The 12,787-nt window shown below is 50.1% G+C and overlaps 1 protein-coding gene across 7 annotated transcripts; it reads right to left on the bottom strand.

Annotated features, from left to right (window-relative positions):
- Positions 1-141: 141 nt before the first annotated feature.
- Positions 142-11,745, bottom strand: ING4 (inhibitor of growth family member 4). Of its 7 annotated transcripts, none has more exons than XR_016213476.1 (8): positions 11,596-11,745; positions 4,308-4,379; positions 2,154-2,320; positions 1,870-1,975; positions 1,586-1,691; positions 1,176-1,214; positions 866-927; positions 142-758 (listed from the first exon to the last, which is right to left on the bottom strand). XR_016213476.1 is itself a non-coding variant. In XM_008259740.5 (8 exons), the coding sequence occupies exons 2-8, from the start codon at positions 4,333-4,335 to the stop codon at positions 719-721; spliced, it is 666 nt and encodes a 221-aa protein (XP_008257962.1). In that variant the 5' UTR covers positions 4,336-4,379; positions 11,596-11,745; the 3' UTR covers positions 142-718. The 7 variants fall into 7 exon arrangements, 4 of the variants coding, with proteins under 4 accessions (XP_008257962.1, XP_069905439.1, XP_002712933.1 ...); XR_016213474.1 differs by having other exon boundaries at positions 1,861-1,975; positions 11,684-11,745; XR_016213475.1 differs by having other exon boundaries at positions 11,684-11,745.
- Positions 11,746-12,787: the final 1,042 nt, after the last annotated feature.

The raw sequence follows: 12,787 nt of genomic DNA, 5'->3' as shown, positions 1-12,787 counted from the left end.
TGGATTCTGGTACAGAAACTTCTGGTCTCGGGTCTTGCCCTACTTCTGGCATGCCAGCCTCCTACACCTCTTATCCAACCCGCGGGATACACAAAGAATGCTCCCCCATGGATTAGCGCCTCTACAATAAACACAGCAGGCCAACATGTACAGCTTTTATTTACCCACCCAGATGCCTTTAACACGTAAGCCTTCTCCCACTCACAAGGCGAGGATAAATCCCCTTGGCACGGAGGAAAGGGGAGGCCCCAAAAGTAGGGCCCAAGCCCAGATGATGTGCGGCATACCCCCATGAAGAAAGCAGGAAGAGAAGGGAGAAGCAAGTTCGTCACACCTAGCCCCCGAAAAGGGGTAGGGGAATTAAGAGGGCTGGGGCAACTGCCCCGGTCTTTATATACAAAACAAGGGGAACAAAGTGGACCCTCCCTCGGAAATACAGCACCGACGCCAGCACGGGGGCGAAGGACAGTGGGCAAGACCACTTCCCCCGGAGGGGAGGCCAAACGAGAGCACATCTGTTGGCGGCTGTGGCACCCTCCCCTGCTGGGCTTGGGTGCAGCCCGGGCACCAGGAGTCGGGAGTAGAGTAGGGGAAGAAGGGATGACAGCGTGGTGCCATCCACTTCTCCCTGAACCCCTGGCCCCAGCACAGGCATTCCTCTGCCCACGAGCCCAGGGCAGGGGATGTGAAAGAAACTGTTGGAATCCAAGGCCCTTATCTATTTCTTCTTCCGTTCTTGCGAACAGCGTGGGCAAAACCTACGAAGGAACAGGAGAAAAGAGAGGGCGGGCAAAAGTGAGCGACAGGGAGACCACTCTGGACCACTGGGCTCAGGGCAGCTAGCTCCTGCCACATCCTCTCTTACCATTTTCCCCGAGGCTTGGTGGTCAGCCCCACACAGGCAAAGTGGAACCACTCAATGGAACACTGGAAAAAGAGGAAGAGGGACGCGGTCAGAGGCCAGGGTGAGACAGAGCCCCCCCCACACACTGCCTGGGAGTAGCCCTTTAGTCCATCCCACTGGGGGAGTTCTTGGAGGTCCCATGCCCAGCCAGCCCCAACCACCATCCTCCTGTGCTGAATTACCACTATTCAACCATAGGCACCCCCTCACCGCTTGTGCCCACTCCCTTTACGCCCCTCAGCACCCCCATCTGAAGCAAAATGGTTCTCACATCAGGGTTGTCACAGCCAATCATCTCTCCATAGGAGACCTGGTGACAAAGGCAATAGGTGGGTTCGTTGGGATCCACAGGCATATCCAACACATCAGAGGGGTGGACACTGCCAAAGGTCACTGAGGGCATCCCATACTCAGGACTTCTGCATGCCAAGAGGAAGAGAAAGTGTCATCTGCAGAAAGGGAAGCTACAACCTGAGGCGCTCAGAGGTGGCAGGAGGAGACCCCGGTGGGGCCAAGGGCTCAGAGCTTCTCCTCTCTAACGAGCAGAAGCCTAAACGCTAAGGAAGAGAGTTTCTGGCACAGAAGCCAGAGAAAACGGCAAGCGGCAGTGCTGGGGGCGAGTGGGGCCTGGGGACAGAAGAAGAGTGTGCCATCTGGAGAAGGGCGCCCTGCCTCACTCACGTGCGCACTAGTTTTAGCTTCTTCTGGGCGGCCTTGGGGGTTTCCTCGTCTGAGTTTTTCCCTTTGGAACGAGCGCGGGCAGCTTTCTTCTCCTTCTGAGTCCGACCTTCCGGGGGAGAAGTGGGGGAGCCAGAGGCGGGGAGACAGGAAGATGGGTTAAGTCCTCCTTCTCCCCCCTCTTTCCAAACCTGTGCCCCGCCCTCGGGGGTGAAAAGCTGGCTGCTTCTCCCTTGGACTCCTGGCCCCAGGCCTCGTAGCCCCGCCCCCCTCCTCACTCTTTTTGCCTTTGCTGGAAGAGCTGTCATAGTCACTTGACTCAATCTGTTTCTCCTTCAGATCAGCCTCAAAACGGGCCAGGTCCGTGTCCAGTCGCCGAATGTGTTTGTCCACCTGCGTGGGAAGGAAAGAGAAGAGAACCGTGTAAGGCTGGTTCCAATAAAAAGCTAGGCGAAGGCAGATTCTACGGTTCTCCCAGACCCCAAACAGAGCCCAGTACAGCTGAAGGCGGGGTCTAAGACCCTGAGGACTAGACGGGAGGTAAGGTGGGGGGCCATGAACAGGGCCATACCATCTCATAGGTCTGCATGGCAAGCTGCACCTTGTCGTCACCAAACTCCTTGCACTTGCCATAGGCCTCCTGGATCTGTTTGAGAAGGGCCAATTTTTCCTCGGAGCTCAGGCTGCGGGCGCTACTCATATACTCAGTGGCCAACTTGTCAATTTCAGCCTTCAGGTCTACAACAGAGACAGAGGCCAGGTCACAATGGCCCCTGAGTGGCTGGGTGAAACACACTTCTTCTCTTGTTCCTTGGACCTTTGTCACTGACCAAAACTCTCAGACTAAAGCGGGTGAACGTTCACAGGCCCTGTGCCACGTACTCAAGTAATGCAACACAAGAACAATATGCATTTGACAGGAGCCTTCGAGGTGTGGAAAACACTGCTATTATAGTTGAAACTTAAATTACTGAAACTCATCCAGGGAGCCTTTGCACACATTAATAAGCAGCATACTGGCCGGCGCTGTGGCATAGTAGGCTGAGCCTGCTGCATCGGCATCCCACATAGGCGCCGGTTCATGTCCCAGCTGCTCCACTTCCGATCCAGCTCTCTGCTAATGGCCTGGGAAAGCAGCAGTAGATGACCCAAGTGCTTGGGCCCCTGCACCCGCGTGGGAGACCCAGAAGCAGCTCCTGGCTCCTGATCGGCCCAGCTCCGGTCGTTGGGGTCATTTGGAGAGTGAACCAGCAGATGGAAGACCTCTCTCTGTCTCTCCCTCTCTCTGTCTGTAACTCTACCTCTCAAATAAATAAAACCTTTCAAAAAATATGCAGTATTCTTTTGTGGAAGTCTGAAGATGCTTCTTTGCAGGCGTGCTGCTCCTTAACCATGAATTTTGTCTCCAAAGATGCCTTGTTTCTTGTCTCAAGAACATCCCACAGCAGCTCTGACTGCCAGCGGCACGCCAGGCTGGGGCACCTGCAGCTGCTGGCTTGCCAGGTCTGTGCTCGCTCCCTCCCGAGGCGGCACCAGGCCCTACCCCGTCTGGGCAGCAGTTCTCCTGCTCACCTTGCTGCCCACACACGATTCTGCTTGTCGTCAGCCTTCCCATTGTGCTGTTTCTCTTTGTGTGCCTTTGATACTGCTCTGAACATTCTGATACTGGAAAGCCGCTGGTGTCCCAGCACATCCAGACTGTAGATGTTTACTCCCTCAGAAAAAAAGTCCCAGGAAGAGACAAAGTCTGACTCTAACAGATCACAGGCAGGCTCTGTGAACACACCATGTTTATACCCTACTTCACGCCAGGCCCTTGGACGAAGCTGCAAAAGCAGGCAGTTCCATAATCTCCCAGTGCTCCTTCCGTGCATAAACTCAGAGGCACATCTGTGTTATAAAGCAAGCAAGCTGGTTCTCAAGGCTTGGCAGGCAGTGCTCAGGGGTCTGTGTCCAGGACCATAGATGATGTCTCTTTTCATGAGTAAACTTACCCAGAGTAACTCTGGACACAGCTGCGTGTACCCCAACACCAGCTTGTCACATCCGTGAGTGTGCTTACGCGGGATGGAAGACCTGCACAGCCCTCAGTGGGTGTGAGGACAGCTCCAACAGGGACCTTTGATCTTGAAGAGACCAACCTGACCACTGCAGTAGCCTTTCTCTGGCTCCAAGTGAACGTCTCAATGCAGCCAAATTTGCTCAATGTCCAAGGCCAGAGACAGAATCTAATGCTTCTAGGAGGTTGAAGAATATGGTACAGAGATCTTGACATTAATTTCTGCTTTCCTTTCCTTTCCTTCTTCTTTTTTCTCTTTTTAAGAATTTCTTATAGAGCAAAGCTCCTGTCTCCCAAGACGAGTTGCAATCTAAAGCCACACTGATTTCTGTCACAGTGCATTAATAAGCGGTCATCCCATACACATACTGACATACTGAACATGGAGAGTAGAAATGACTCTAGACTCTCAACTTTGTTAACTTGAATTCTTCTTGAGAAAAGTATAAGCAATGTGACATCTTTGAGTTCTCCAGTACTGCCTACATACTCCATTTGTTATGGAGAAACTCATGGAGGAAGGAGGTTCATCATTATCTTTGCTCAGGAATTACGAGAGTAAAAAAAGAGAGAGCAAAGCCACATTTCTCCAGATCATACCAGATGGCCTGGCGACACCAAGCAGAGAAGCAAACGATGGCACACACTCCCCATACTTGTACGCACCTTCTGTTCTCTGGTCCAGGTCCCTCATGAGCTGAAAGTTTCTCTGTAACTCAAAGGGCAGGTTTTCGATGCCTAGGGAAGAGAAGGAAGCCGAGCATCACTGGGCTGTGCACTGCCCTGAAAGCTCCTTTCCAAGTGCAGTTGGGTTTCTGGGATCCATCTGTGACAGCTTTATTCTTTTTAAAGACTTTATTTATTTGGGGGCCACCACTGTGGTGTGGCAGATAAAACTGCTGCCTGCAGTGCCGACATTCCATATGGGCACTGGTTCAAGTCCTGGCTGTTCCACTTCCTTTCCAGCTCCCTGCTGATGCACCTGGGAAAACAGCAGAGGATGGCCCAAATCCTTGCGCCCCTGCACCCACACGGGAGACCTAGATGAAGCTTCTGGCTTTGGCCTGGTCTAGCCCTGGCCATTGCAGCCATTTGGGGAGTGAACCAGTGGACAGAAGACCTCTCTCTCTGCCTCTGCCTCTTTGTAACTCTTTCAAATAAAACAAATAAATATTTTTTTTTTAAAAATTTATTTATTTGAAAGGCAAAGTGACAGAGGAAGACACACAGAGAGAAAGAGATCTTAGATCTGCTAGTTCACTCCCCAAATGGTCACAATGGCCGGGGCTGGGCCAGGCCAAAGCCAGAAGCCCAGAAGTCCATCGTGGACTCCACATGAGTGGCAGGGCCCCAAGTATTTGGGCATTCTCTGCTGCCTTCCAAGTGTGTTAGCAGGCAGGTGGATCAGAAGTAGAAAAGCCAGGACTCAAACCTGTGCTCCTATATGGGATGCAGGCACCACAGGAAACAGCTTAACCCACTGTGCCACAACACCAGTCCCCACTGTTCCTTTCAAACATGAGGCTGTGTTCACCTCCCTCCCCGTCCCAAGCTCATCTCTTCAAATATCCATGGCTATCCCACCATTTTCCTCTCTGGTGACCTTACTCTACTAATAACTCCTGCCTTTTCCTTATTTTATTTAAGATATATTTATTTGAAAGGCACAGTTAGAGAGAGACAGACAGGTCTTCTATCCGCTGATTCACTCCTCAAATGGCCACAATGGCCAGGGCTGAGCCAGGAGCCTGACTCCACCCATATCACCCAAGTGGGTGGCAGGGGTCCAAGCGCTTTGGCCACAATGCCAATCCTGTCCCTTATTCTCAGTCTCTGCCTCCAAACCCTTTACTTACAACCTCCAACTTTCTTTTCTTTTTAAAGGACTTATTTATTTATTTATTTGAAAGGCAGAGCAACAGAGACAGAGATCTTCCATCTGCTGGTTCACTGAGCCAGGAGCCTAGAAACTCCATCCTGGTCCCCATGATGGGTGGCAGGGGCCCAAGTACTTGAGCCACCTTCCACTGCTTTCCTGGGCACATCAGCAGGGAGCTAGATCAGAAGTGGAACAGCTGGGACTTGAATCAGCATTTCTATATGAAACACTGGTATTGTAAGCAGTGGCTAAAACCCACTGTACCACAATGCTGGCCCCACCCTCAACTTGCAAATGTCTTCCTTGTCTCCTAGGACTACTGCTCCTCACCATACACATACCTCCAAGCTACTGTCCATATAGCAGCCTAAATGTTCTTTCTGAAAATGCAAACTGGGGCTTGGCATCTGGTAGCTGTTAAGATGCCAACTGGGGGGCCGGTGCTATGAAGCAGTAGGTTAATCCTCTGCCTGGGGCGCTGGCATCCCATATCGGTGCTGGTTCTAGTCTTGGCAGCTCCTCTTCCTATCCAACTCTCTGCTATAGCCTGGGAAAGCAGTAGAAGATGGCCCAAGTGGTTGGGCCCCTGCACCCACGTGGGAGACCCAGAGGAAGCTCCTGGCTCCAGATCAGCTCGGCTCTGGCTGTTGCAGCCATCTGGGGAGTGAATCAGCGGACAGAAGACCTCTCTGTCTCTCCCTTTCACTATCTATAACTCTGCCTCTCAAATAAGTAAATAAAATCTTTAAAAAAAAAAAAAAAAAAATAAAAAAGGCCAACCGGGTCACCCGTATGCCGTCTTGGAACACCCAGGCTCAAGTCCCAGCTCTATTCCTGATTCTGGCTTCCTGCTGATGGGAACCCTGAGAGGCAGCAGGTGACGACTCAAGCAGCTGGGGCCCTGCCACCTGCATGAGAGATCCAGATGGAGTTCCTGGCTTCTAGCATTAGCCTGGCCCAGCCCTGGCTGTTGCAGGCATTTGAGGAGTCATTCAGTGGATGGATCGTCTCTCTGCCCTTCAAATAAATAATGACAATTAAAAAAAATTGACAACCTGATCAAGTCATTCTCCTCCTTAAGCCTTCCAGTATCTCCTGATTGTTCTTGGAAGCTCTCTACTTTGAGGTCCTTGCACACCTCCCAGCAGCCTCAGCTCATCCTGGTGTCTCTTCACACTCTCTGCTCTGGCTACACTGGCCATCCCTGAGTTGTGCAAACTCACCAGGGCTGCTCCTGCAACACAGACTTCCACACGCTGTTCTCTCTGCCTGCACACACTGCTGGGTTTTCCTCACCCCCCCCCCCCTACGTCTCTTGGGCTTCTTCCTGTTCACTGCTCAGAGGTCAGCTCAAATCTGACTTGCCCAGACTCTCATGAGCAAGTGTCCAGATGCATACTATCAAGGTACTGTATCTCAATTAAAAAAAAAGATTTATTTTATTTGAAAGGCAGAGTTAGAGAGAGGCAGAGGCAGAGAGACAGAGAGAGGGGTCTTCCTTCCATTGGTTCACTCCTCAGATGGCCACAATGGACAGAGCTGTGCTGATCCGAAGCCAGGAGCCAAGAGCATCTTCTGGGTCTCCCACACAGGTGCAGGGGCCCAAGGACTTGGGCCATCTTATACTGCTTTCCCAGGCCTAGCAGAGAGCTGGAATGAAGTGGAGCAGCAGGGACACGAGCCAGCACCCATATGAGATGCCTGCACTGCAGGCAGTGGCTTAACCTGCTAAGCCACAGCACTGGCCCCTATACCTCAAAATTTTTTTTTTTTTTTTTTTTGACAGGCAGAGCTAGACATTGAGAGACAGAGAGAAAAGCCTTCCTTCCGTTGATTCACCCCCTAAATGGCCACAACGGCTGGCGTGCTGCGCCGATCCGAAGCCAAGAGCCAGGTGCTTCCTCCTGGTCTCCCATGGGGGTGCAGGGCCCAAGCACTTGGGCCATCCTCCACTGCCTTCCCGGGACACAGCAGAGAGCTAGACTGGAAGAAGAGCAACTGGGACAGAATCCGGCACCCCAACCGGCACTAGAACCCGGGGTGCCGGTGCCGCAGGCGGAGGATTAGCCAAGTGAGCTGCGGCGCCAGCCTACTTCAATTTTTTTAAAACACTTATCCAGCTTTAGTAACTACACAATTAGTTATTTGGTATCTGTCTCCCTAGCTCTCCACAAGAGCAGAGACAAGTCTGTCTCGTTCACCTATTTCCCTAGTGTTTAGAATTATGCCTTGCATACAGAAGGTACTCAATAAATACTTGTAATAATTTATTTTTCCATAAAGGAACATTTTTTTCTCTTCCCATGACTCTACCTCAAACTTTCAAAATGCCTCTACTGCTTTAACGCACCTCAGGCCTGCTATTGCCAAGTCACTTAGTGCTTCAAATCAAAAATGACTTAGCCAATCAAACGATCTCTTATTACTTCTATTCTAAAAAAAAAAAAAAAAAAAAAATCTGTGCAGGGGTAGATGTTTGGCCTAACAATTAAAATGCAATTCTGGACTCACACACCTGTGTGGGAACGCCTGGGGTGGAGTCCAAGCTCTGCTTCCGCTCCCACACTCCTGCTAACGTGCACCCTGGAAGGCAGTGGTGATGCTGCAAGCAGCCGGATCTTTGACACTCGATGGGGGACCCATAGTGAGCTCCTGGCCCTGGTTTTGGCTTTGACTCGCTCCAGCCGTTGCTGGCATTTGGGAAGTGAACCAGCGGAGGGCAGATTGCCTTCTCTACAATTCAAAAATAACCGAAAAATAAATGTCATGCAGCAGCTGGCACCATCTTCCCTCCTTGGAGTAACTTCCTGCCTCTCAGGATTCACATCTGATTATACACCTCCTGGTGATTTCAACACTGACATGTCTTGGTCTGTCCTTTCAATGTGAATGTTTTCTTGAGATTACACTTCAGTCCTCTCATTTTCTCACTTTGTTTTCCTGAAAAATCTTGTTTGCCCTCATAGCTATAATAACCAGTCCTATGCTTACCTCTAAATGGAATTAAACACACTGTTGTTTCTGCTGGATTTCCCATCTTGCTGATGGTACACATCAGCCTCACTTTCCAGCAGGAAGAAGTCACCGGAAATTCTCCCTTCTTGCTCAACCCCTCGTTCAGTCAGCATATTTAACTCCTGGCATATTTAACTTCTACTCTCTGAGATCAGGCCCACATCTCTGACCCAGACTGTTTTCACTAACTGATCCCCACGTTACCAAATTTATCTGGATCCAATTTATCATACGTAGCTTATTTTCCTTTATAAAAATAACACTGAGGGCCAGCATTGTGGCACAGTGCTGCCTGTGATCCAGCATCCCAAATCAGAGCACGAGTTCCAGCCCCAGCTGCTCCACTTCTGATCCAGCTCCCTGCTAATGTGCCTGGGAAAGCAGCAGAAGACGGCCCAGGTGCTTGAGTCACTGACACCCACGTAGGAGACCCAGATGGCCCAGCCCTAGCCACTGAAGCCACTTGCTGGAATGAACCAGGAAGATCTCATTCTCTCTCTCTCTGCTTTCAGATAAATAAATAAATAAATCTTAAAACAACAAAAATAATAAAAAACCCACAAAGCATTATTCTCAAAATAATCACTGGAGTTTAAATCCAAACTTCTTAGCTTGGATGAAAAAACCTGGCCCAGGGGCCAGCGATGGCGTAGCAGGTTAAGTTGCTGCCTGCAGTGCTGGCATCACATATGAGCACTGGTTTGAGTCATGGCCCCCCACTTCCCGTCCAGCTCCCTGCTAATGCACTTGGGAAAGCAGCAGAAGATGGCCCAAGTGCTTGGGCTCCTGCACCCATGTGGGAGATTGGAGGTTCCAGGTTCCTGGCTTTAGCTTGCCCAGCCTTGGCTGTTGTGGCCCTTTGGGGAGTGAACCAGTAGATGGAAGATTGCTCTCGCTCACTCTCTCTGTCTCTCCCTCTCTGTAACCCCGCCTCTCAGATAAAAAATAAAATAAATCTTTAGGAAAAAAAAAAAAAAAAGAGCTTGCCCAATCTAGCTCTAGCCTCCTCCTTTAGTCTCATTTCCCAAGCTCTCTTTTTAGGGTCATGTGACAGTACTTTAACACATTAATGGAAAAACAGAATACAGAAAAATCGGGTTGAGGCTGGCACTGCAGCACAGCAGGTTAAAGCCACGCCTGCAGGACTGGCATCCCGTATGGGCACCAGGTTGTTCCAGCTGCCCCACTTCCGCTCCAGCTCTACACCATGTGGGAGAGCCAGAAGAAGCTCCTGGCTCTGGCCTGGCCCAGCCCCAGTTGTTGCAGCTATTTATTTGGGGGAGTGATGGAAGACCTTTTTCTCTGTCTCTCCCTCTCTGTAACTCCAACTCTCAAATAAATAAATAAATCTTCAAAAAAAGTTCTGGTCCAGAAAAGACTGAATTCAATGCATATATTTTTCAGAATATGCACTTGCCATGAGCCTTCTGAGGATCTCATATACGCCAGGATTTTAAAAAATAATTGGGTCGGGGCAGTGTTTTGGTGCAGCAGGTTAAGCAGCCTTTTGCAATGCCAGCATCCCATATCAGAGGGCCAGTTCAAGTCCCAGCTACTCCACTTCCAATCCAGCTTCCTGCTAATGTGCCTGGGAAGGAAACAGAAGATGGCCCAAGTCCTTGGGTTCCAGCCACCCATGGGGGAGACCTGGATGGAGCTCTTGGATCCTGGCTTCAGCTGGCCCAGCCCTGGCTGTTGCAGGGATTTGGGCAGTGAACCAGAGAGTGGAAGACCTCTTTCTCTCCCTCTCTGTCACCCAGCCTTTCAAGTAAATAAATGTTTCAAATAAAAAACCTGGACCAAAATAAACACCTTTTAATTCTATTCTCCATGAGCTTTGGGATGTCTCCTTGTATATATCAGACTCTGACCTCATCGTCCCATGATCTTGCGACAAGCACATCACACAATACCTTTGCCACAGCATTACCTTTCCTTCCCCATACAGCAAGTAAACAGTTAAATCTTCAAGATTCTGTTCAAATATTGCCTCCTCTGCAAAGCCTCACCTACATCCCGAGGTAATTAGCCCCTTTCTCTCTACTGTTAACCACTGTACTTATATCTGTAATATTTCCTGCCACACTTTTATAAATATATATATATATATATATATATATGAGTGTTTGCAACATCTGACTTCTACTAGATCACGTGCTTCTTGAGGGCAGGGCCTGTGTCTTCCTCATTTTAAAAAATATCCTCATGAGGCCAGCGCTGTGGCTCAGCAGGTTAAAGCTCTGATCTGCGTGCCAGCATCCCATATGGGAGCTGGTTCAAGTCCTGGCTGCTCCACTTCCAATCCAGCTCTCTGCTATGGCCTGGGAAAGCAGTAGAAGATGGCCCAAGTCCTTGGGCCCCTGCACCCTACTGGGAGACTTGGAAGAAGCTCCAGATTCCTGGCTTTGGATAGGCCCAGCTCTGGCCATTGTGGCCATTTGGGGAGTGAACCAGTGGATGGAAGCCCTCTCCCTCTCTGCCTCTGCCTTTCAAATAAATAAATTAAAAAAAAAATCCTCACTATGTCTGACCCATAGCAGGAACTCAGTATTTGTCGAATGAATGACTGGTGACACTAAGACAAACGTAAGTGCAGCAGGGGCCAGGCTTTGTGAAGGGGTGGGTTACACTAACGGCATAAACAGCACTAATCTCCATTTGAAGGGAATCAGACCTTTACTCCCTGAAGCGTTCCGGTTCACCATCTGATAGCGGTCACTCAACACCACCCCAGCCTCAAGAGAAACCACTTGGGAAAGAACCAGGAGACTAGAGCAGGTCTTGGCCGTTGCTCCAAAAGGCAGTGGGTGACACCGACTCTGAACCACCCCCGGGGGGAACCAATCTACCCCGAGGCTGGGGACCCTAAAGAACTGGAGCGGCAAAATCTTCCGTGTTTCGTCGACCAGCCATTTAAGACAAATCCTGAGACCCTCCGCGCAAGTCCTCCCTCGCCGACCCTCAACCCAGAGGCCTCGACCCTACTGCCCCGCCCCCTCTTTCTTGACACCGTTCAGTATTGCCTCCCACGGAACCCCTGCACAATTAGGAGCTGCTCACCGCCGGGACTTCGGGACCACAGATCCTCTCAGCCCCAATCCCCACACCACTCTACGACCCCTGACCCCCTCCTCCAGCCTGCTCTTACTGTCCAGATAATGTTCCAAATACATCCCCGCAGCCATCTTGGAGCAAAACAAAGCAACTTCCGATTCGCCCCGGAAGCTATTCTTGGGTCATAGTATTTCCGCCCTTAAAAGAACTTCCGCCCTTAGTAAATTACCTGCCCGGACACATCCGCCCGACGTTGGATGTTTTCCTTTTGCGTGAGTAGCCACGAGCGCCCGAAGTGAGGCGGCTGTGGCCGACTTCCGCCCTTACTGAGACTCCAGTACGCGACCGAGACAGGTATGACGTCACTGGAGGTCGCCATTTTGCATTCTCTTGCAAATTTTTTTTTTTTTTTTTCCCCTCCAAAACGGCGATGTGTGGTAATGGGGATAGAAGCTTCTCTTTAGGATTGGGCCCGTAAAGGTCTCTTTTCTTCAAGAAGGGAGGCCAACTTTTTTCTTTTGCAGAGTCTGAGTCTGGTAAGCAGAGGAGGTCCCGGCTGAAACAGGACTTTTAGGCAAGCTAGGAAGTTGGAAAGCAGTATGAGGCTCTGAGATTTAAACGCTCCGTATTTGTGTTCACACGAACACCATCTCCCCTGGATTATTTCTCAAGTTGATTCATTATTTATAAACTTCCTGCTTTTAAATACAATTAGAAAATAAAGGTAATTTTGCACAGCGTTTATCAGCAGCACAAATGTAGTGCTTCTGACCTTACCCTCGTGTCACTGAGGAAATCTCACGTTTTGCTTCCCTTCTGAGTTCTTATGTGATGTTAACATAATTATGAAGGGGTTGGGGCATGGAACTCTTACCACAATTAGGCCAGTTAAATGCCAGCCATCGCCCTGGTCAGCTATAGTCTAGTGATCTCAATGTTTTCCATCAGGGCTGTACCTCATGGGAGAATCAGAACTCAAAACCCGTAACCAACTAGTGGTGTTATATAGTCACCCCGTCCATCGCAATTACTATCAATGCCATGTGGCAGGTTTCTAATATTTTCAGTCACGTAATATAAGTACGTGGAAGGGCAAGGTGGACCCCCAAGTTGGCCACTGAGCAGTGGTAGGGTACAGGATCTCCCCTCTGAAGTTACAGGTGCCTTGCCCTTAGACAAGTAATCTGTGCACTTTTCA

Source organism: Oryctolagus cuniculus, chromosome 9 (assembly GCF_051225735.1).
Source record: "Oryctolagus cuniculus isolate XC-2025 breed Fujian yellow rabbit chromosome 9, ASM5122573v1, whole genome shotgun sequence".
Taxonomy (NCBI): Eukaryota; Metazoa; Chordata; class Mammalia; order Lagomorpha; family Leporidae; genus Oryctolagus; species Oryctolagus cuniculus.
Note: the sequence above shows the minus strand (reverse complement) of the source record. Positions and strands in the feature narration are given on the sequence as shown.

What these genes read in the sequence shown, in the direction of transcription:
- ING4 (XM_002712887.6), bottom strand. Translation starts at nt 11,720, where the DNA reads ATGGCTGCGGGGATGTATTTGGAACATTATCTGGACA. An exon ending in TTTGGAACATTATCTGGACA is followed by an intron (nt 4,380 to 11,683) that starts GTAAGAGCAGGC and finishes TCTCTTCCCTAG; the next exon opens with GCATCGAAAACCTGCCCTTT. An exon ending in TTGGCTGTGACAACCCTGAT is followed by an intron (nt 928 to 1,175) that starts GTGAGAACCATT and finishes CTCTTTTTCCAG; the next exon opens with TGTTCCATTGAGTGGTTCCA.